General features: G+C 37.5%; 2 protein-coding genes across 7 annotated transcripts in view; both read left to right on the forward strand.

Annotated features, from left to right (window-relative positions):
* Positions 1–249: 249 nt before the first annotated feature.
* On the forward strand, positions 250–13760 carry kcnj14 (potassium inwardly rectifying channel subfamily J member 14). 3 transcript variants are annotated; one of them, XM_053494960.1, is made up of 7 exons: positions 250–327; positions 6934–7043; positions 8373–8594; positions 9175–9230; positions 9418–10560; positions 11666–11983; positions 12213–13760. In XM_053494960.1, exons 5-7 carry the CDS (start codon positions 9481–9483, stop codon positions 12510–12512), a joined length of 1698 nt encoding a protein of 565 aa, XP_053350935.1. In that variant the 5' UTR covers positions 250–327; positions 6934–7043; positions 8373–8594; positions 9175–9230; positions 9418–9480; the 3' UTR covers positions 12513–13760. The 3 variants fall into 3 exon arrangements, with proteins under 3 accessions (XP_053350935.1, XP_053350937.1, XP_053350938.1); XM_053494962.1 differs by lacking the exon at positions 250–327 and adding an exon at positions 3768–3812; XM_053494963.1 differs by lacking the exons at positions 250–327; positions 6934–7043; positions 8373–8594 and having other exon boundaries at positions 8927–9230.
* Positions 13761–16021: 2261 nt separating this feature from the next.
* The window catches only part of myh14 (myosin, heavy chain 14, non-muscle), a 30720-nt gene continuing 21338 nt past the window's right edge, over positions 16022–25403 (forward strand). For all 4 annotated transcript variants that reach the window (XM_053493929.1, XM_053493930.1, XM_053493931.1 and 1 more), the window contains exons 1-5: positions 16022–16218; positions 21668–21828; positions 23075–23281; positions 24574–24730; positions 25189–25216. In XM_053493929.1, coding sequence (XP_053349904.1) covers positions 21670–21828; positions 23075–23281; positions 24574–24730; positions 25189–25216 — 551 coding nt within the window. In that variant the 5' untranslated portion in view covers positions 16022–16218; positions 21668–21669. The remainder of the gene's footprint in view (positions 16219–21667; positions 21829–23074; positions 23282–24573; positions 24731–25188; positions 25217–25403) is intronic.

Below are 25403 nucleotides of genomic sequence, written 5' to 3' on the forward strand. Positions count from 1 at the left end.
TCATAATTCATGTCTTTATTATGCTACCGTATGTCTTTAAAGCATATATTCATATATTCAAAAACGCAGAGCAGGTCTATGTTTGCAAAGTATGGGGCATAATTTATCCAATTTACAAAAAATAATTCACTGGGATGTTGCACCAATCAGACCACTGACCTCTTTCTGGAAGCGTATGCAAAAGAAAGGGAGAGGGAGAGATGCAGCATTGCTCTCAGTATACGGTACAGTTTGTAAAGGCTGCCTCCTGGAAAAAGAGAAGCAACCATGCATTGCTGATTACTGGATACAGACTAATCTGAATTCTATTTGTATGGCAGTATGGGGGTGAGTGTCAGTTCATTTCACACATAATTTATTCATTGAAATTTTACACAGGAGTAAAACATTTAGAAAATACATCAGCGTAGTGCTTGATCTATTCCGCTGTTTATTTGTTGTTTAGGATATGAGGCTAATATACATTGTGTCAAAATTAACCTTAAGGTAAATCATAATGCTAAAAACTGTTCAAACTCCATAAACTGCACTGTTATGTAATACTTAAAAAAATGTGAACAAAATGATTGATCCCTCTGATTGACCCCTGACCAGGACTAACACACAACATGGAGAATTTGTTAAAACATATGAGTTTGTGAAAGAGTGGATTGCTATAGTGTGCTGTGCTTTAACAGACATTTATGCAGCTGATGTCTGAATTGTGACAATTTACATTTTAATCATTATTTTTACCCACGCATATGGTCAAATTATTGTTAAAGTACAAAATTAGTTGTTAAATTACATCCAGATTACTTTGATTTTTATGTAGTAATAGTACATTTGCAGATAAAATCTTTTGGCAATATTACTTCAATATTCCATTTTAATCTGTTAAACATGTCCTCAGTTGGCTAAACTACATTTAGTAGAATTGTAATAATCCCTGGTGCAGTGGATGTAAGAGCATCTCCAATCCTGTTCTTCTCACATGACAAGTAATGTAATGAATCCTTCACTGTTACTTAATTGCTGATTTGGATAAAAAAAAGAAAGAAATCTAATTTGTCTGCACTTAAGGGTGGTGTATTACCTGCACTGTTGTGCTGTTGTGATCACAATAATATCTGTTTCAGTATTTGTGAGTGTCCAATGTAATGAATATATAATCTCAATTTATGAATTACCTTTTTAATAGGTGCATATATATCCTTGTGTGGTAAAATGAGTTATAGCCCCAGGAATAAGGCAAAGCTAGAAATGTAACTAGAGTGTCATAAGGAACACTGTTAATGGAGTGTCTTCATGTGACGCTTTAATAGTTGATGTATTAATAAGTTTATCTTTAAATATTTTAGATATCAAATACCCCTTTATTATCTTCACACTTCAGCAGACATGTGATTATTTATTTTAAGTCTCTCTCTCTCTCTCTCTCTCTCTGAGCATTTATGGAAAGCATGCCTTCACACTCCAGTTTATCATTATTTTTACCTCACACTATATTTCAGCACAGGCATACACGCAAACAAATGCAACCCTTCTAAGAAGGAAACGTTAAAGAGTTTTTCCCAAGTAAACTTATCAGGTGAAGATAAATAGTTTAGACATATTGATATGATATTATTGCAATACTGAGGTACCGATTAAATTTGTATTGCAATTCTATAAGTATACAATTTTATACATTTTCTTATTGCATTTTTCTCAGTTTTCATTACAATTCTAAGCAAACAAAAAGTTTGCCCCTACCACACAGGACACTGTACTGCCTGCCAATATGTGAATACTTTATAAAGTCTCTCCTGTATAATTATATAGCGACTGTGTAAGGGTTCACCACTAGAGGGCACTGTTTTTGTTTTGTAGTTTTTGTTGGTAGACTCAGTTTCCCAGAAGGCACCTCGGTCAGGTGATGCGTGATGTGCTCACCTAAACGAGGTAGCTCATTAGTTATAAATATGAACGTTATAAATAGCTGGTTGTTCTGGGAAACTGGGTCGAGCATTATTACGGATTCTGTTAAGTGGGTATTTGTTTTGTCTGGTTCTGTTTTAGTTTGTTTAGTTATAGCTGGCATTTGTTTTCTGGAGCTGTTTAAATTAAGTTTGCATCTGTCCTGATTTAGTACGTCTCTTTGTATCTGTGTCTCCTAGCAGGATTAGCCTCTTGTATATTTACCCTTGTGTGTAAGTTCCCTCTCTTGTATGTTTAGTTCTTAGTCTGTATAAATACTAACCAAAAAACTGTGTACCTCGTCTGTTCGCCTTTTGGGTGACTACTAGTCTGTTTAGCAATTAGTCTGTTTAGCTACTATCTAGCTTAGCAGCTAATGTGCATTACAGTAGTATTCCCTTGCATGTATAGCCCCTTGTGTTTTGTCCTCAAGGCTGTTTAGTGAGTCTTGTCTTGTCTGTTTTGTATCCCTTGTCTGTATTGTATATTAGTTTGTTCAGTCCCTAGTCTGTGTATTAGTTGATACAGTATTGGTTTTGTTTCGAGCATGCTCTAAAGTAAAGCCAACTCCCTTTGTTTGTGTTTAGTTCATGTTTTGTTAGGTTTGTTTATCATTAAAAAGACTGTTTGCGATCATCCATCTCTGGTTCTATGCCTGCCACAACATTAGCCCACAGTCCAACATCTAATGAATGTGACAAACTGCAAGATATTACTACCTCAAATGCAAACATATTTAAATTAAAAATTAATTTACATAAATCGATAAGATCAAAATAGGCATACATAAAAACTGCAATACATCACTGAATAGATTTTTCCTTAGCTCTAATTTATTCATCATTACTTGTTTTTTGATAAGACCTTAAACATAATCCGATAGTGACCAAAGTACTGTATGTGATAAACAAATGCAGTCATTTAATGGCTATCCTTTTTTTTTCTTCTTCTTCTTTTGCCTTGTACACATTCCACTCCACTTTGAAGTTGTCTTTGCAACAGCTTGTGACTACAGTACTCTGTTCTTCTGAGCTGGTTATAGAGTCCAATAATCTCCCATCATCCCCTGTCAGTCTCCCTCAGTCCGTGGTGATTATGTTTGCTAATTTGTAATTCCTAATTTAATTTATGTCCAGTGTACTGTGTAGTAAAACTAGTAGCCTTCCTGGAGGTAGTGCTAGCTGTTGAAGGTGTATTTGGTACCCATTAAAGCATGTAATGGCACGATGCATGGTATTTCACTAGAAGTTTATAAACTTGTCATAGTCTTTTTAATGGGAGCAAGGCACCTTTACCACATAGCATCCAACAAAAACTGAACTGCTGGAGTCACTTAAGATGATTTTCAAAGAATGTCTTTCAGCTACTCATTACTTAGGTCAAAATAATTGAAGAAAAATATGCCAAAGCAATTAAGGTTCCCTCGCTTGAAGTTGAATTAGCAATGAAAGTTTTGTTAACCATTTACTGTTAATTAACTATATATTAACATCACAGAATTATGATAGGGACATTTTTGAGCATGTCCTGCTTTTCCATGCTTGCCTTCATCACTAGTTGTATTCTATTGTAACCCGTCATGGAGAAAGGTTCAGGTAGATTTTCTGACTAAAAAAAACTCATCCACAAGGTGATGGACTTCACTGACTTGGCCGACAGGCAGGCCAGACACCAGGATTGTACATTGACATGCCATTCTATAAAGTGCATCTTCTTATACATTATGTTGTAATACAGTGCAATATACTGTATCACTACAATCTGTGCTGCTGCCACACTGGGTTTGTTACGATGTACCTTTTCCAGGTGCAGCAAACTTAGTATGACTTCTCCCAGTGGGGCGTGTGTAGCAGTCATCTTTGAACAACTTTACAGTAAGTCCTAAGCTGGGATGGAACATGGCACAAAGATGGTTTCACATGGCACTGTGAAATCCAAATGGTTGCCGCCATCACTCTCACCAGATAGCTGGGGCCTGGCCAATAATGTGCCACTGTGTTTCAAAAGCTAAAAAAATAGGGATAGTTGTATAAAATAAAGTACAAAAAAGCTAATAAATGTACTCTTGCTGTGAACCCATGCTGAGACTTGAATTCAAAGAGAAAGAGACAGAGCAAAAGAATGAAACAATGAGTGAAAGCTTATGTGAATGTATTGACATGCAAGCACATGGGTGGTACTGGGAGAATAATGGTGATATTGACTTGCATGGCAGTATCTGGGTTGCTCTTGTCCTGCTCCTGGTGGGTTTATATACATGGCAGCAACAATTATTGAAATGGGTTTCTTGATGAGCACTGTACAGTATGTGATGTAAGTAAGTGAGCGAAGGAGTGAGTGAGTAGGTAAGTAAGTAAGTACCTAACTAACTAACCACCATAACTAACTAACTAACTAGCTACATAAGTAATCAGCCTGCATCAAGCACGGAAAATAACTAAGGATAATGCTGAAATTGCTGGATGTGTTGGATTACAACTTTTTAGGCTTTATTTTAAGAATAGAAGCACAGAAAGTGCCCCATACATAGTGGACACTGTACAAGCGTCTGGAGGCAATGTGTTATGATCTGGGGTTGCTTCAGGTCTATACTCGCCAATGTTATGTAACAATAAAATGAAGCCAGCTGACTTCCCAAATGTAGTCAGTAAGCATTAGAAATCATTTTCTCACATTATTTGTCCACCACATTGCTGAAACCTGACAAATAAAATATAAGCATGTAGGATTTGTTTTTCGGTTTGGTTGGTTATGGTTTGTTTATCATAGGAAGGAGTGGACAGTGCAAAACACTAAATAAAGAACCCTTTCTATATTAGAAAGTACTATAATGCAGAGCACATTTGGTTATTTGTCATTTTCTTCTTTTTTCTCATTACCACAGTTACCATATTATCATTACACTTGGTGAACATGTCCGTGATTGTTGGATGGAAGACAACAGTTCATCAGTTCTATTTTCATTATATATCATCCACTTTTTAATCAACAAACCAAATAAGTACCAGAATATCATAGCGCATGGTTGCATGTGAGGATGAGAGATTTTAGGTATTCTGATACTCATCAGCTTTCCATGTTTTTAAACTGTAGAGGTGAAACACAATGAGAGAGGTGAAGATGAAAAGCTTATCTGGGGCTTATTGAATGAACGAAATCATATTCAGAGACTAATCTGCCCACATAATACCTAAATGTGAACAAATTATCTAAGCAGAAAAGTCAAGAAAAAAGTGGGACACTCAGAGGATGACACTTGATGTTAACTGAACCTTTGTTCCCAAAATTTCTATATATTTTATTTCATTCCTACTTCACCTTGTGAGTAAGTGAGTGAGTGGGTGATCGTGCTAGGGAAAGTGTTAATGTGCTTCAAATCACTTCTATTTGCACAGATTCTAAATGCATCTTCTATTCGTTCTAACTGTGTCAGACTTTATAAGTGCTTAACTGTACCTGCATTCTATAATGGCATTATTATTGTTATTATTATTGTTGTTATTATTATTATTATTATTATTATTATTATTATTATTATTATTATTATTGTTGTTGTTGTTGTTGTTTATTATATTATTTAATATTACTAATAAAAGGGGCACCTGATCATTATTGAACTATTTTAACCACCAGTACCAGCATGATGTTAGCTCTGTGCACAAAGTGAGGTCCATAAAAATGATTTTCCAAAACTGGTGTGGAAGACCTTAAGAGGCTTTGTTTGTTCTCTCACACTGAGAGATACACTTCTGATTTCAAACCCCTGATACCTTCTAGGGAAGGCAAATCATACACATTTACATCATAGCCAGCAGGTTCAAATACTACATACCACTCTGTTTATGTAACACCATGCAGAAATGTAGTGGTACAGAAAGCAAAAATATTTATGTATGAATGTAGTGGAGGAAAACTAAAAATCAGCACCTCTAACTCTGCAAACAACAGCTGGTAGATCCATAAATATTTGTTATATGATGTTTCCTTGCCAGCCATTACATCAATGTATCCATATCAGAGTGATATACTGCACAATTACACATGCTGAAGAGAGAGCTGACAGGTCTGCATAAGGACCCTGCCAACTTTGTCAAAAAGCCTGTCCATCCCAACAAACACATAAGGCAGAGATAAAGGACAAGAGAACAGGTTTGTCCATATATGAGATGCAGCTATGAAGGACCCTTTTGTGGAAATAAAAATAATAAAAAAAGAAACAATTATGTATTTGTATTATTAACATTCCTTTAAAGAAAGTAAAAGCAAAAAACAAAAAACATGGAATGGAACTGCATTAGTGAGCTATCTATTCTGTGTGTGTGTGGTGTGTGTGTGTGTGTGTGTGTGTGTGCGAGAGAGAGAGAGTGAGATCAATAGGTTTGGCAGAAAGAATTAGACATAAAGCCCTGGGTTATGTGTAAACGATATTTGTAAATGTCAAACTATAAGTTTACAGACTCTAAGCACAAATCATGAAAATCAGACTCCATTCATTTGAGCTGTTGTCTTCTATTCATTAATAGAATATTTTTATATTGGTGTGTCTCCCAACAGACTGTAATTAGATTGTTCTCTTGCATGTTACATTGTTTTGTGAAAATATTATCTTTCTGTTTTGTTTTTCACTGGTACAGTGCTTAAAGATTAGAAAATAATTTACTGGTAACGACAACGAATTGTTCTTTCACAATCTCTTTGTACTACATATATACTGTATATATATATATATATATATATATATATATATATATATATATAGTGTGCATACATAAATTTGTAAGATTTTTATAAATACTTTAATACTAAATTCATAGTATATTTTATATATTTATATATATGATCATATTATTAATAATATATTAACATAATATAAATCATACTTTTTTCTTTTATATATATATATATATATATATATATATATATATATAAACAGGAGATCAGTATATCACCAGGGTGCAGTATTTGACCACTTCTGTTTATATATTTATTCTCCAGTTCCAAATTAATTCATGTCATCATCTACTACAGATACTACAAAGAATGACGCGGTCAGTATTTATTATCCTTCAACACTGAGGATTTATATTTGACACACATCATCACAGGTATTTATTATTCACATTTCGTTCTTTATTCACTTTGTTCATTATTAAAGTACTACTAAAGGTACTAGTGATGTTTCATTATATCGTCTGGTTTATAGAAACAATGGTTTATTTTCCCTATCTTCCACTTCTGTTTAATGTTGTGTTGTAATGTCATGGAATTGAAAAAAATTTCAAAAAAATTTTATGATTCAGGCTTTAGGTTGGATCTTTTTAATCCCATCCAAAAATATGTGTCCTGAGAGGATAAATTGTGCCGCAGTGAATAGAAATAATTGGGTTGTTTTTTTTTTATTTTTATTTTATTTATTTATTTGAGGGGAAAATCTGTACAGGAATTGATTACTTCCTGCATGTTCCATTTTATCTTAGCTTGCCCTTTTTAGTATCTCTGGCCTCATTTTAACAAGCCCCTGTCTTTAGAGAGTAAATGTTCTCCTAAATATGCATTCAGTGTTTAATGAACAGATGATAAATATAATGCGTTGCAAATTCAGAAGACCCAAAAATGCAGACTTTTATGGTGATTTAACACCCATGGAATAACATTCATTATGATGCCATATTTTCACTTCTACTTATGCAGTACTGTGCAAAGGTTTTGAGCCACCCCACATTTCTTTATATTTTGCTCCTAAAATATTAAGCCAGACTTTCTTGTATGTTTTAATGTAGTCTTGAGGAATAGTTCTCCAGGCTTCCTGAAGGACTGGTTTTGCCTCTCATTTTCAGACAAGTCCCTGTACCTGAGCAGTTTCAGAGGAATGTTTTTTGTTTGTTTGGCCACACAGTGACCTACAGTATGAATCATTCAAACATAAAACTTCTAAAGTTTTATGTTTCTATCTAACTTTAGGCATGAACCAGTAAGAACCAGGTGCAGATGGTGACAGATGATCAGACCAGTGATTACCATACTAGTGATGCTGAATGCTGAGGGGTTGGAACAGACAAGAGGGGAAATGAGGTCGCTGCATAGGTTGTTACATAAAAAAACTATTTTTAAATATTATCTTTTGGCGCTTCGCAGTCTGTGGCAATAAAACATTTGTTCTCAATTCTTTAATTTGATCTACATAATTTTATTTATTTGAATAAGGAGGGGTGGCTCAAGACTTTTGAACAGTACTGTACATCTTTATTGCGCTTGCAATTTTTCCTTGTTAGTTTTAGTTTGCTTCCAGAACATGAACTTGATCTTCTTCTTCTTTCTTTAGTTTGCTTTTAGCATTTAGACTATTGAAGTGTTTTTCCAATTAGATTTTTGCTTCTTTTAATTATAAGCACTTTGTTGTATAACTTGTATTTTCTTTTATTACTGCCATGCAGAGCACTGGGATCTGTCAAAGGTGAACACAAACAAAAGATTTGATGTTGCAAACAACTTTTGGACTTTTGGAGAACTAAGTCAAAGAGAGCAGCAATTCAGGTCCATGACTCGATTTCGTGGGTTATTTTTGTGTCTGTGCTTTCTCCCTGCAATATGGTGATGTGTATTTTGTTTGTTTGCTGTGACCTGTATGGACCACAACTGTCAGCTGAAAACACGCAGTGAGTAACTGTTATACTACACAATGCTAGAATGCTAATTTACTATAGGGATCAATAGAACTGAAATTTTGACCATGTCTGCATATAAGGTTTTGTGGTGATTTCCTGTTTGATTTGTGTTCTTTACACACATTTTTTAGTCCTGCAAATGAATGCGAAAAAATCATAAAGGGTTTGTATAGGCATGCTGTTTTTTTTTTTCCTAAAATAATATTTTTTACCATTAACTCTAACTTTCCTTTGTTTGCTATGAGTCTTGAAACTGTCTATTGGTCTGCTTTCCCTTATTGCTATTCATTGTTTTTTTTATTGTTTTAGTCCTGTCTAAACCTTGCCGTATATGTTTAATACTAATTTCTGTTGATGTAGGTATTCACATGCCATAATCATGCATAAACAATCCAGGTCCATAGCTACGCTTTAAAATAAAATAAAATTGCAGTAAGAATTTCTGTTTAAAGTGCTGTGAGCTAACAGATATAATAGAATACACTTGGATAAACCCTTATCCAAATAATACCGAGTGTTTTTAAAATGGCTCCTTAGGTCCTCATGTTAATTGTTTTTTTCTTGGCTACAGTCCTCGGCTGTCTTTGCATTATGAATGAACCATTGCAATGAAAACCTGACTTGAAGGTATTTTTGTATATTTTTTGTGGTAATTTTTACATTGTTTTTGTTGGGCAACATTTGTGCAATGTGAGGATGAACTTAAAAACTGCTTCTCATATGCATCTTTACTGATGCATGCACACATTTATATGTTAATATGCATGTACTTGTTGCCTTATAACATAAACAATTCTTTCTTGTACGTTTTCAGTATACCATCGCATCACTTGGTTTACATAGACAAATTTAGACAAACGTGCACACACCGTCAGTAATGGGAGCTGCACGTGTCAAACGCCGTTTCAGCACTGTAGTAGACATTCCTCTCAATGAGGAGGAAGTGATGAAGCTGGCTCAAAGTGATGATGTCTCTGGGGCCTGTACAGAAGATCTCTCTTCTCCAACTTGCAATGGCAAGCTGCTTAACCAAAACAATGGAGGACCACACAGGCTCTCTGAGAGCAATGAAGATGACTATGATGATGATGATCATCATCATCATTATCATAATGAAAATGATGGAGGAAGGTGGAGAGGAAGAGATAGAGGCTGTGGCTTCATGCTTGATGGTGTAACTAGAAGAGAAGGGGGCTGGGAGCGAGTTGAAAGGACTTTGTCTGTGTCTCCGTCCTTGACTGCACCTCTTAGAGCCCAAACACACTTCCGATCTCGCAGCAGGTTTGTGGGAAAAGATGGCCGCTGCAACATCACCTTCATCAACATGAACAAGAGGGGCCAGCGGTACCTCACAGACCTCTTCACAACTTGCGTAGATATCCGCTGGCGCTGGATGCTTGTGGTCTTTACCCTCTCATTCTTGCTTTCCTGGCTTCTTTTTGCAATTGTCTTCTGGCTCATTGCAGCTGCTCATGGGGACTTAAATCTCCCACCATCATCCTCCATCAGCCGCTTGTCGTCCTTCTCAGTGACCACATCTTCTTCTTTGGCTTTACCAGAGCAATCAGTGGATTATTCTTTGGTGCTACTAGAGTCTGAGGAGTCACTGGAACCTGATCACTGTTTTCAGCAGGTGAACAACTTCATGGCAGCCTTCCTCTTTTCTCTGGAAACACAGACTTCTATAGGATATGGCTTCCGAAGTGTGACTGAGGCCTGCCCCCTGGCGGTGCTTGCTGTCGTTTTGCAGTGCATTGTGGGCTGCATCATCGACACTTTCATCATCGGGGCGGTCATAGCCAAGATTGCCAAGCCCAAGAAGCGCAATGAGACCCTGATGTTCTCAGATGTGGCCGTGGTAGCTATGAGGGATGGGAAGCTCTGCATGATGTGGCGAGTGGGAAACCTGCGCAAAAGCCACCTGGTGGAGGCCCATGTCAGAGCACAGCTGCTGATGGTGAGAAAGAGAGATGCATTGGATATAACTGAAAATACTGTAATAATACATGTTAAATGTACAGTACCAGTCAAAAGTTTGGAAGCAAGATCAAAACTTACCTCTGCTGCAGAGTTCATTCAAAGTTATCAATCCTAAAAATTACCTATTAACAGCACCTCGGATTAGAGGCCTTATAAAGTAGCAGATGCAGTACATCTCAATATCAGCTGTTCAAGGGGAATCATTACATAATTTGGACACCTTCAGCTTTGTTTTACAAGGTAGAAAGAAATAAAAAGCAGGAATGACCATGGAATTAGAAGGTGGGTCCAAAACGAGTACTGTATACCAACCTGTTCTGATTATAAAAAGACAGAGAGAGGTGAACATCTGGACGCTTGTTTGGTTTGGCATCTTTTGTAGTCTGGGATTTACGTACTGTATATATCATTTGATCATTTGTAAGGTATTAATATGCTTTTGTGTGTGTGTGTGTGTGTGTGTGTGTGTGTGTGTGTGTGTGTGAACTGCATTTCCAGTTAAATGTGTACTGTATGTATCACTACAGGCACCTCCAGAATGTTTGGCACCCTTCATAATTAACAATGAATATAGAACTGAAATACTGAAAATAAAATAAGCCATGTGTATGTGTATGTGTATATGTTATATGTAGCATAAACATATAAAATTTTCTGCTGGTACTTCGGTTTCATGCAGAAGACATGCAGATTAGGCAAATTGGCGTTCCCAAATTGGCTGTACTTTGTGAATGTGCAGATGAATGTTGGCCCGAGGTCCTACAACGGTCGTAAAATCAGAATAATTACAATGGTCATCACCACTGACCTCCACAGTTCCTTGTTGGACTACAGAGGTTCCTAGATGGATGGATGGAAATATATAAAACATAGTTTTTGTATGTACAGTAGTAGTAACTGTTTGAGTTGCACATTGTGGATAATTTTTGTGCCCATTATTCCTAAAGATGCATGTGGTGTGTTACAAACAATTTATTATGACATTTTGTTTTTGTGCCCTTTATTTGCTTTGGATTATGTTGCTGAAAATTAGATATTATATAATATTTAATGAAATGCTTATTGCCTTTATTTCTCTGTAGCCAAGGGTGACCCCAGAGGGAGAGTTTCTACCTTTGGATCACAAGGATATTAATGTGGGCTTTGACACAGGAACTGACAGGATCTTCCTGGTATCTCCAGTGACCATTGTGCATGAGATCAATGAAGAGAGCCCTTTCTTCGATATGGACAGGAGGATGCTGGAGTCCGAGGAGAAGCTGGAGGTGGTGGTTATTCTAGAGGGTATGGTTGAAGCCACTGCCATGACCACACAGTGTCGCTCTTCTTACATTGCGCCTGAAATTCTCTGGGGTCACCACTTTGAGCCTGTGCTATTCGCAAAGAAAACCGTCTACCAGGTAAGTCAAATGATAGCCTCTAACTACATGATAAGAAATGAGGCATAGGATTATAGGCATGGGTTGCTGTTTATCTTTTTAAAGAAAATACTTTTCCTGTAAATTTAATTGTTATTAATTTACAGTCTGTTAATACACCACTTTGTTCACAAGGTGGATCACTAAGTTAAAGAAAATCTAGGATTTTGACTGTACACCACATCATGATTGATGCTTCATCCTTCTCCAGGTGGACTATTCATACTTCAACAGGACGTATGAGGTCCCTGACACGCCATCCTGCAGCGCTAAAGAACTAGCTGAGAAAAAGTACATCTTGGGCTCTCGTTCCTCTTTCTGCTACGAGAATGAAGTGGCTCTGCAGCTATGCTCTTCTGCTATTCCCTCCCCCAACAGTATCTGTCCATCCCCCTCTTCTCCTTCACCCTTACTTCTCATTTCTAGAGACGGCACCTGCACTGAGCACCCAGATACACACACTCGCACTCAGTATGGGAGTCAAAGGGCGCTGGGCAGAGTGGAGAATTAAGGTCACAGGGAGTGTGAATAGGGAAACAGAGAGAGATGGGTGCAGCAGGGTTACACGGGAAAGTTGATACAATGGACAAAAAGTCTGACGAGAGACAGAAAGGAGGAGACAAGTGATAAATGTTAGACAATTAAATTCAAAAGAAAAGGGTTAAGCAGAGAGTGGGAAAAAAGTAAAGATAGTACAATTTTCTTGGCTGTGACAACAAGCAAAAAAAGAAAGAATATATATAAAAAGCAGCTTTAACATAAACATCAATTGACTGCTGAAGAAAACTGCAGTTTGAGAGAGAGACAGGGATGAAATAAACAAGCACATTTCTATCCAGATTAGAAGTTTAATTGACATAGGATTTACTTTTTTAAAACTGTGTTTGTACAAATGAAGGAGATAGAGTTAATTAATGGCAATTGGGTTAAAAGTGAAAATAGGGTGTGAGAGAAATTGACAGAATTGAAGCAGTTTGGGTAGGTGGGTAAGAGAGAGACACATGGGGATGGAATCAGACGACTATTTTAGGATGAGGAGGGTTGCACCACTGGCCCACATGGCTGATTGGACGTGGCAATCTTTCAAAGTCAGTGTCACTGATCGCTGAGGTTCAGCACTGGTACAGACATGCAACAGTGACCCCTTGTGGCTGGAACAACTAGTTGCACCTCAGAATGAAAGCCTTCTGTTCGGTTTACAAGTGAAGTTCAAAACTTGGTTTCAAGGATGATGATGATGATGATGTGACACAGAATGGGACACACTGACTACATGGAACAGCAGGAATATCCATAGAACATGAGGTTAGAAACTACCACAGATGTGTGCAGCAGCATATGGAGTATTTTTAATGCACATTCTCTCATGGACATGGTGAGAGAACTTATTTACTGAGTCATTTACTTATAGAAGACCGAAGTTCTACTACAAGATTTACTAACCCCAAAGTCAAAACAGACCCACTGATGGTATAAAGGAGTGAGTGGTGGAGCTGGTTCAGTATTTTGTTCATTTCGATAATGCAAAATTTAGACCATGTGGGGAAATGGAACTTACTAGAATACTAATAGCAGATGTAAGACCTAATATGTAACTACACTGGATTTTTGATGCTCACCTTAGACAAACTAAATATTAAGTTCATGCATAAAAGGCAGCATAGTGGTGGTGTAGTGGTTAACCCTGTTACCTTGTACCTCCAGGGTCCAGGTTTGATTCCCGGCCAGGCACAATTTTTGTCCCTGTTTGCATATTTTGCCCTTGCTTGATGTGTTTCCTCCGGGTACTCGGGTTTCCTACCATAGTCCAAAGACCTGCAGATTAGGCTTATTGGCATTCCCAAATTAGTGTGTGTATGTGTGTGGGCCCTGCGATAGATGGGCACCTTCTCCAGGGTGTACCATGCCTTGTGCCCTAAGTCTCATAAGATAGGCCCTAGGCCCCCTGTGACCCTCAATACAGGATAAAGCTGTGTAGACGATGAGTAAGTGAGTGAGTGAGTACGCTCATGCATGGAACCATTTATTTACTACAAATGATTTGGCATATACAGTACTGTATATTTAATAGGAATGCATTTTTTGTGGAAATCTCTATACTTAATAGGAAAATAAGCTAGCACTTGTGTACTAATACACCACAATTGTTTAGGATATTTAATAAATAAAAATATTTACATGCACTACAAACTGTACACATTTTGCTCAACCAATGTTACTTTTTTCACACTGAACAACAGGGTGTTTGATTAAAAACAAAAAGGACTCAGAGGAAGAGTTAATCCTTTAAAAGTTAATCTACTCCTGTTTAGTGTAAATGCTTCAGTACTTTGTGTCATGTTGAGTGCTCCAGGGCAACAGAAACCGGTAGCCATAGCCACATTTTTATTTACATTTTAATAATGAAGTTTTTTTCTTCACCACAGACCAAAGACCTCCTTTCCATTTTCCTCTTTTTGAAAACATGTACACCTAAATGCATAGAATGTTGTTGAACAGGTCAGGCAGGGGATGGGGTCGAAGAAGGGGACTCGTTTGCTCCAAATGTAACCTTATCAATATATTTTGGGCCAAGTAATTTTGCAGGATATATCATATACAATATACAATAAGGCTACAAAACTTAATTTAGTCAACTGTAACTCTTAGTGTAACACAGATGTGTTTCTGTATTGCTCTCTGCATTCAAATGTTCAGATTTGCAATGTAACTGTATTTTAAGTTTGATTTGATGCAAATTTGGTAATATTTTAGATAAATTGCAGTCAACATGTTTGTCATTGTGGTATTCTTGTATTTTGCTCTTTAGTGTGTGTGTGTGTGTGTCTGTGTGCGTGTGTGTGTGTGAGTGAGTCTAGTTTTTTCAGACTTTCATCTCATAAATGATCAGATCAGTTGCTTCCCATATGCACACCTTATACCAATTTTGCCAAAATTGACATGATATTATATAGACTTTGTAGATAACAATTCTATAAAGGGTGTATAATGCAAATAAAAAACTTTTTTTGCTGTTAATTATTAATCATGTTTTTTTTTACTTGTGCTACTATTTTTTTTCTGTAAAAATGGCTTTAAAGAGAACTGAAACAAGAAAAAAACTAAAACATTAGGCCTGCAATTTTATCGTTAAGAAAGATCTCTCTAATGTCTCTTAAAAGGAATGAACATAAAAATGTTAATTAAAAGCACATGTCTTTAAACTAATTCCACAAAACAGACATACGTTTGCTCCAACTGCAGTTCACAAAGGAGAAATTAAATAGCAAGGCTTTTTATATAATTAATTGACCTCGTTTTATACTAAACTCTATAGTGAAACAGGCTTCAGGCTAAAAATTCCACACATACTCTGGTGGACGGTTAAATTTACTAAGATTTCCAATTTGTATAAAAATCTAAACAGTGTTTATGATGATCATCATTACGATCATAATTATTATTATTATTATTATTATTATTATTATTATTATCATAACTATTATTATACTGCGCATTCTAACAATATCTAGATATATCTTTATCTAAAATATCTAATCTAGCTCAAATCTGAAATTCCTCCGCAATAGTGCGGAATCTGGAGCTGCAGCTTCTGCACGCAGCGTGTTCTGAATCACACAAACACACACACACAGTTAACATCCAGATGGGTTGTGGTCGCGCGCGCACAGACACCTGCTCCTCGGCCTGCTTCATTGGTCTCCTCACCCATGGGCCAGCCCACACCCTCTAGCTTTCTGTTCTCCTACTGGCCAGTCCATCTGTCTAACACCCAGCCCTCTCTGACATTGGGTAACGGGCTCCGCGCTGTCTCGCGTACTATTTAGTACGGCAGTATGCGGTATGGGGTTTGAAAGTGTATCGGTCCAAAGGCGTGGCTGGACTGTCCTATTCAGTGGGCGGGTTTTAAGAGCCATTCTGAACTGTAATTGGATATTGCTTTGACTAAGGCGGGATATTCTTCGCCGGCTATGAAACCTATTGGACGAATAGAGGATGCGTTCGAGGCGCTTTGAAGTCTCCGGCTCGCTCCCAGTTCTGTCTCGTTTTTATTCCCACCGAGAATGAGTGTGCGGTGCGGCTTTCCACCTGGAGCGCTGTATAATGGAAAAAGCCGCATTTGAAAAAATATTTAATACAAGCTGAAAAAAGAGAAAGAAAAAAAGAGAAAAGAAAACGACCTACTTACATTCGGCAGTCGGACTCGGAGCTCGGAGGTGAGGCGCGCGCTTTATCCTTATTCTTGGTGGCCTATCTGATTTCAGCGCTTTAGCCGCTTTGCTAACGCAGCGAGGATTGTCCAAATGCGGCAGAACAGAAAGGCGTACAGAGAGAGAGAGAGAGAACCGTTAGTGCGTCTAAACACGTCCTCGTCTTAACACTCTACCCTGTTATAAAATAAAGTATATCGCTATGTATTTTTCATATAATTAATAAAAAAAAATGCACAATACGAGTCTGTGGCGTTTAAGCTGGCCTGTGTGTCTGAATAGACTGCTATTTATTATAATAAGCCTTGTGCATTATAGCGGCCAGTACGAAACATGATATTTCTAGAATATACGGAGAATACTGTATTACACTACTAGCGTGTTCCACCGGTGTGTGTGTGTGTGTGTCCATCGCGAGGTGTGGTTCCTCTGTGGACATGCATGCTTTTCTGGATAGGGTGTATATTATGAAGGAAAGGCTTTGACAGTATGTGTTTAAAGGTGTGTACAGTGAGAGGGCTTGTGCTATAGGACGCTATTACACTGCGATATACAGCGTCCTCCATGAGGTGTAGCACTTACCTCACCTCCATCTCTATTCTTTCAGATTCTGCACTGACCTCTGCTTAAACTTAATGTGTGTGTGTGTGTGTGCGTGCGTGCGTGCGCGCGCGCGCGGTCTGCGTTGGTGGGCACAGACAGTGTTGCCACGGAGACGAATCAGTGCGCGTGGCCTGACACACTGGTATTCTCCCCACCGTATATTTTAAAATCGGTTGTCGGCAACATGTGTTTTATTATATCTAAAGGTTATCGAAAACGACTAAGTAAAAGTAGATACTGATATACATTACATTTCTGATAATAAGTCATTGTAAAATCTTATAACGACCACCACGTGACAAGAGGATGGAATAGGCTTGCGCGCGCTTGTGCCCGCGCCTGTACCCGTGTGACTCTGATGGAAAGAGATTTTATTTGATCACACGGCAATTATGAGGTGCTCAGCATTGCCTGCATAGCACACCCTCATCATCTGACATACTAAGAGATGGTGAGCATTCACAGGTCATCAAAGCCAATAGCTATGCTCAGAATTTTTTGCTACCACACCAGTCACTCCACTCTATGGAATGTAAAAGGTAAGAAATTGTAATCCTCCATGTCACTGGAGTGGCAATCCTAGGCGTAGACATTTTCAGGTCTGGATCCTCCATATACAGTTCCAAGTTTGGAGTGTTTTGTTAATATATTTTTAAAAAATATACTGAAATATTCAGCACTGTCGCCTTGCACCACCAGGGTCCGGGTTCGATTTCCGGACAGGGTGTCCAGGGTGTACCCCGCCTTGTGCCATAAGTCTCCTGGGATAGGCTCCAGGTCCCTGCAACCCTGAATACAGGATAAAGCGGTATAGAAGATGAGTAAGTGAGTAAGTGAAATATTCAGTTTGCATACTGTAAGTATGGGTTCAAATCCATCACAGAACTTGGTTACAGCACCTTTGGCAGCAATGACAAAATGCTCAAAATGCCTCAAGTCAGCTTGTGAATGATGCTACAAGCTTGGCACACCATTCTTTTTGAAAAATTCTTCTTGACAGAATCATTCAAGGTTAACCAAGTTGGATGGGCAGAGCCACTCCAGGACTTTCCACAGAATTGTTCTGAAGCCACTTCTGTGTTTTCTTGTTGGTATGCTTCAGGTTGTTGTTTTGCTGAAATGTAAAATGTCGCCACATCTTGAGATCCTGAGCCCTCTGGGGAGGGTTTTCACTAAGGATAGCTCTTTATTTTATCTGCATCAATTTTAACCTATATTGACTAGTCTCTCAGACCCAGATTAAAAAAAACATCCCCACAGCATGATGCTGCCACCACCATGTTCGACTGTAGGGGTGGTTTTAATAAGCTGAAACACAGAGCCTGATTTTTTTCTTGGTATGAGATTTTACTGTATCTCCCAGCTGGCTGTCATGTGATTTTCATGTGAGGAATGGTGGAGTGCTGGCGTGATGGTTGTCCTTCTGTAAGGCTCTCCCATCTTTGCAGCCAAACTTAGGATTTCATTTATAGTATACCCTTAGGTTCCTAGCTACCTGTCTGATCAAGGGTGTTCATCCCCAAATTTTCAGTTTGGCCAAGTGGCCAGATCGAAAAAGACTTTTGGTTGTTCCAAGTCTGCCTGTTCTCACTAATACCTTTGTGAATAGGCTGAATGGGCAAATCCCCACAGCTTCACTCCAGAATCTAGTGTCTTCCCAGAAGATAGGAAGAATTATAACCTCAAAGTGATAAATAAATCTGTAGTGAGATAGATAAAAAAAAACCTGTGGACATAGTGTATATTAACTTATATTAACAAATACTTATAAAAAATATTTATAAAGTTCTCCATCACAAGTTCCTATAGTTTGAATTCTATTGAAAGGCTTATTCTGCCATTTTTACCTCTTTACAATTGAATGACGATAATTAACAATAAAAATGCTATTTAAAAAAAAAATTTCATTACCTTGCTTGCCTTCCTAGTAGTTTAGATCTATAGAGCTTTTACTGTCACTAGTCAAAAATTGGAATAGAATTGCCAATAATTGTAATATGCTCTAACAGAGGCCCATTAGGGCAGCAATCATGCTGCATACTGTACAAAGAGAAGTTACAGTAACCAAAGGGTTGGGGTTTTTCAGCCAAAATGAGCTTACTTAAAATAAAAAAAAATTAAATTCAGAAAGATTCTAGCTATCATTTCTGCAATAGGAAAAGAGACAGGATAGTACCCTGTTTATTTGCATGCCTAAATAGGCTAATAAAACGCCACCAAGGTCTTAAATCTATTGATTTATTATTTTTGGCCTAAGCTACTGATTATCTGTAGTTCTCAAATTTTTATGAACTTGTACAACCAAGGATCTATACTCTAAGCTCATTCTCTTTTGGGTTGAAATAAGAGGCATACTGCACAGGCATAAGTGTTAAAAGAGGTCAATGTTCTTTTTGCAGTTTGTCATTTGTCAATTTATAATTTTCATTATAAAACATTCTAAAACAGCTGTTTAGAAGGTTATAGTCCTGCACATGACCTGTCTAAAGCACCTCATGTATTCTGAATGGATATACTACATCCCATTATGCCTTTTCACAGCATTTTAAACAGTGATCAGGCTTGGCTCATATTGCATATACACAATAATTTCTAATATTGCATCTGCATAATTGATTACAGTTGTTTTTATTATTTACAGCAAATATGGCTTAAATTATTAATGTGTATGTAAAGGCATTATAGAGGAGTAATGCACCTTAATGCATACATACAGTTTAGCACAAAGAATTACATCTCTACAGCACAATGGGATGATGATTTATTATTAATAGGCTATTTGCGAAAGATTATAGACTCGTATACTTTGTAGTATAATATATGATAAACATATTTCTAATGGCATGTAAGAAGTTGTCTATACAGAAGTGGCCTGACTATATACTGTACCTCTGTACACTGATGTGTGTACTGTATATGGGTTATGATTTGATGAGAAAAACAGTGAATGGATAGATAAAGGACAAGTACCCTAAGATGGCCTACTTTGTAGTGTGAGGTCCTAAAGATTTCTCCGCTGTTCCTTGCTGCCTCATCTGCTCTGTCACTTTATATCAGCATCAGTCATACTCCATCAAGTATTTCCTTTACACTCTTACATAGACACACAATGACAATTCTCACTCTTCTTACTAAATCTGTAATGGGATGGACATGTGGACATAAAGTGTATATAAACTTGATTTTAATTGATGCTTATGGCAAATATTTCATAAGCAATGCCTCAGCAATTGAAGTACACTAAATGGCACAGCTCAATACTGCTATTCTCTCTCTCTCTTTCTCTCTCTCTCTCTCTGCATCTATCTCTATCAGTCAGTTACTTTATGTCTCATCTCTAGTTCTGCTTTTTTGTACATTGATGTTTGTAAAGTTGCAGCTTAATGCTTAAAATTGGATTTGAAACAGTTCATCATCCTCTATGTCTGAATAACAGGATAAAAGAAATATGTTTTCAGCTGTGTTTATTTCATCTTTATTTTGGATTTGTTTGACTAAAGAAGAAAGCATGTGTGAGCTGAGGGAATATTCAATTGATTACTTCTTTCTTCTCTACCATATAAATACAAGTGTTCAATAAAGGACTGTATTTCTGATACATGCATTTGAAATGCAACTGATGCTCATATTACTCTGCCGTTCATATGACTCTGGATTTTGCATCAGAACTCTTAGAAAATGGAAATGTAAGACATCATTCTATTTTAAGACTGACTGATATGTACGCAGTATATTGCAAACAGTTTAAAAAAATCTAAGAATTTCCCATACTTATGCCGTGCTCGTGATGTCTTCTAAATGCTAATGTGTAATAATGTGTAATGTGCAGAGTGTGGACGAGTTAAAATTTACAAGGGAGTTCCAACTTCACAACAAACACCATATTAGCTAGCTGGAGATGGGTATTAGCTTGCAGGCAATACCAATAATCTCCTGCTAACACATGGGAGAAAATATACCATCAAGTTAACATTCAAGGTACAGTGATATTTCTTTTTTAAAAAAAAGGGACATGGATAATTGATTGCTCCTGATCGAAAAAAATCTATTTGGAGTTATTTTGCTACATATTGTGACTGTAATTCTAACTGAGATTTGTAACTATTAAATGCACCATTTAATATTCAAATGTATTTATCTAGGTCATTACCAAATAAGTGAGTGGTTGCCAATATTTATTTATGAACTGAAAATCATTTACAAAAGGTAAAACAAAATGATTAAATTATTGATAGTGTTATAATCCCTTCATCAATTCATGACTGTGCATATATTACCTGCAATTAATTTGAGTCTTTGCAATAAAATAACTATTCCTAAACTATTTTTGTGCAAACCACCAGCTGTGGATTCTGAAAAATTTGAAATGAGAGTTTTGCATTTTAAGGTAAATTGTTTCTTGTTTTTTTTTTTTTTTGTATTTTTAAAAAATAAGGCCAGGTGTGAATTTATGCCATCCACAGCAGATGGCAAGCATTTACATGTCAAATTATATTCTATGTGTATGTAATCATGAGGCAGTTGAGCTCATAAATTAGGAATTTATTGTGGAAATGTTATTGTTGTTTATTGTTTATTGGATATTTGAGCAGATGGCCAGCATTTACATGTCAAATTATATTCTATGTGTATGTAATCATGAGGCAGTTGAGCTCATAAATTAGGAATTTATTGTGGAAATGTTATTGTTGTTTATTGTTTATTGGATATTTGAGTTGATGGACAGCTTTAGATAGCCAGTTACAACACTTTTTATTCTCTCTTTAGGTTAATAAAAAATGTATGAAAATGTTCCACATATGTTTTCTAACTGTGTCCTCTCTTTCTCTCTCTCTCTCTCTCTCTTTCATAGCCATGGCCAAGTCAACAGCAGGTAGCATTAATGATGTCACACGCTTCCTCTCCATGGAGGCAGGGCCGAGCTCGCCTACCTCTGTATTCTCTGCCTCCAGCCAAGCTGATTGGGCAGCCAAGAGACTAGTCTGGGTTCCCTCTGAGAAACACGGGTTTGAGGTGAGAAGCAGGGGTATTTCTAACAGGCCCAGGACTGACATGTTAGGATTCATAAATAGTTTTTGTTTTACCATAATATCTCAAAGTGATGTTCTGATAGAAGAGAGAGAGAGAGGGAGAGAGAGAGGGAGAGAGAGAATGTGTTTGTATGATTAAGGTTAAACTGTTTGACTATTTAAAAATTAACTGTTCTCTTCCAGAACACTCTCTGTTGCAATGTTGCACTCTCATAACCTCCTCAGTGCTCCTCAGTGACAGAGTTCCTCCACAGCATGCCACAGCACTGATACTGCTATCTATGAATAGAGTAATATTCTCAGAGAGCTTGCAGCACTGAATGCTAAACAGCAGCATGATAAAGGCCTTGCTTTAATATGTTGTCTGTAAAGAATGTGACTGTGTAACTGATTGCCAGAGAGAGAGAGTATACAGTACAGTATGTATTGTGTAGATGAACTAAATGAAACAATAATTTCTCATGGCATAATATACAGTATAGATCTTCATCCTTATCACAATTCTGACCTTTTTAATGCTATTACAACATCACTTAATATGCCAATGAAAACTAATCACAATTTAACTTAGAGTTTTTCGTAGGGCTTTTAATAAATCGAAATGAATCTAAAGAATGACATTTATTTTGGTCCGATCTGTGCAAGTCTTCAGTAACTCTGTGTCTTGTTTTGAATTTTCTAAGATGTATTAGAGAAAACAATGTAAAGCAATCTAATCACAACGTGCTATTTCTGTCCAGATCATGTAGCCATGTGCTGAGGACTCTCCCCTCTCTCCTTTCTTTCTTCCTGTCTGGTTCACACACACTCTCACTATCTCTTCCAATCCCAGTATATCTCTGTCATCCTTTCTCACTCCCAAACACACTCCTCCATTGGCTGCTTGTCTCAATCAACATGAATGTATGCACTGTTCTTTCATATTTGTTCATTCTAAAAGATAGCACATGACCGGACAACAAGCCCCAAAAAAAGAAAAAAAAACTCATCATCGAATAACAAGGCCCACACACATCCGGTGATGCATTAGTATTCTTCTGGCAGTCATCACAGTCATTAAATTACAGAGCATTGACGTAAAGCGTGTTTGTGTGTGTGTGTGTGTGTGTGTGTGTGTGTGTGTGTGTGTGTGTGTGTGTGTGTGTGAAATGAGAAAGCAGATTTCAGTGTGACAAAAATACAGCAAACAAATTTGTCTACAGCAGTGTTATTTTATTTTTTTACTCCAGTCTGCGAGTGTGCGTGAAGAGCGAGGCGATGAGGTGGAGGTGGAGCTTACAGACAGCAGCCGGAAATTGACGTTACTGCGGGAGGAGCTTCAGCGGATGAACCCTCCTCGCTTCAGTAAAGTGGAGGACATGGCTGACCTCACCTGCCTTAACGAAGCCTCTGTCCTGCACAACCTGAGAGAGCGCTATTACTCAGGACTGATCTATGTAAGCGTGTGTTTGTGTAAATGTAAAAACTTGTTTTTTTTTAAGACCTAATGCTGTGTGAACCTCATTCAGAGATATTTCTTGAAACCTCTATTGAACTCTAGAACCATTAACACTCTTCTTCACAAAACTTCCCCAAAACTTGGTAGATATGCGAAACCCCCCCTGATATTAATGTCTACACAGGTCTATGTGTCTGGGATCATTGTGATTTATTGTGATCCTGACTGAGAATAAAACACTTGGGAAGGGCAGGGGTAGCTCACTGGATAAGGCATTGGACTACAATTCAGAAGGTCCCATGTTCCAACCACCAAGTTGCCCTCAAACAAGGCCCTTAACCCTCAACTGCTCAGATGTACATGACATACACATAATTAATATTTAAGCATATATGGACAGTTTCACTTCATTCACCTAGCATATTACAGCTGCCAGGCCTGAAGAGTGAGAACATTATGAGTCAAACAATGCCAGCCAATTGCATCTTTTTAAGTTGACAGCATAAAGAGCTACCTGCCTCCTCTGCATAAACAAACTTACATATGCTGTTGATTGGTTAGTGTTACTGTGACTGACAAGGAGGAGATTAATGCTACCCCTTCCAGTTTGGCCCTCAGGTTTGTGGCTCTGCTTGCAGAATTGTCAGGATATTCAAATCTCTTGCAATAGGAAGGTGAATGCTTTTTTGTTGTGCCACTCAGGAGCCCCAGGTTTCAGTTTAGCCCCAGGTTTCATCTGTCATTTTGTGATGAGAAGCTCTTTTTTTCCCTGTAGTGATGGGTATCACGTGTGCGTGTGTGTGCGTGTGCGTGTGTGTGCGTATGTGTGATTTCCTGGTCAAAGCTAACAATAAGTTTAGATGCTGAGAGCAAGAGGATCCAACATTTGGTTGTGTTTGAGTTACTGTATACGCTCAACCCAAACTTAACCTAAAATTCTTTGTCATTCAGATACATCATAGATCACCCACATACATGCTGCTTAAACTTCCCACACACCTTCCATGTTGCTGCTTAGGGGAAGTGATATTGGACACTACATGTAGCTATTCTTTCTGAAAGATACTGTTACATGCATAACACATGTGCCAGAGTGTTTGTTAAAGACGCCTTGGAGTTTTGTGTTACGGAATAGGTTTCACATGACACACACACAAACACAAACTGAGTTAAGGAATTTGGTGTTGCTGGAAAAGTTTCACTGTGTTATCTCTCAACTTTTGTTTATTTATACTTTGTTTTCTTTCTCTCTCTTTTTCCCTCTCTTTCTCTCTCCCTTCCAATGTGTAGACATACTCAGGCCTTTTTTGTGTGGTCATAAACCCATACAAGAATCTGCCAATCTACACAGAGTCCATCGTAGAGATGTATCGTGGGAAAAAACGCCACGAGATGCCTCCACACATCTACGCCATATCAGAGGCAGCATACAGAAGCATGTTGCAAGGTACTACACACAACCCCACCCACCCTGCTTCCCTTGTGTCACAGCACCAATCGACTGATCATGACTGTATTGTAGGAAAACTGAGCTGATAAGGATACAAAGCCTATTTTTTAAAAACATTGTTATCAATAGCACCCATATTGGTTTTTCATTGGCCTGCCATATGCACCCAGAGTTTATTTTACTAACCTTAATGTCCTCTTTATTGTTTTGTAGAAGCAGACATGGTTTCTGTCACAAAAATAATTTAAAATGCATTAAAATATTTTTGTTTTGCTGTGTAATGGGAGTTTTTTCGAATGCGCTACTTTTAGATGTAGATTAAAACAGCTCCTATTTCAAGAAACCGTTTATTGGAATATTACTGTGTATCTGTGAGTGTCTTTGTATTTGTTATCACAAATGTGTCCTTACAGTAAAATGCGTTCCCTCTTTTTTTTCTCCCTCTGCTTTAACAGACAGAGAAGATCAGTCCATTCTTTGCACGTGAGTATTACAACCTGCAGTTGTAGAGTAGATGCATTAATGGTTATTATTACAGCTTTATTACAGTCTGTATAAATTACTTCCATTACATCCTCAACAAAACAGCAAAAATTCAATCAAATTTGAAGATGAGGCATGCTTGAAGGTCTTCTGGCAGGCATCTGTAGTTTTTTTGTATTTTTACAGA

The sequence above is a fragment of the Clarias gariepinus genome, chromosome 4 (genome assembly GCF_024256425.1).
Source record: "Clarias gariepinus isolate MV-2021 ecotype Netherlands chromosome 4, CGAR_prim_01v2, whole genome shotgun sequence".
Lineage (NCBI taxonomy): Eukaryota > Metazoa > Chordata > Actinopteri > Siluriformes > Clariidae > Clarias > Clarias gariepinus.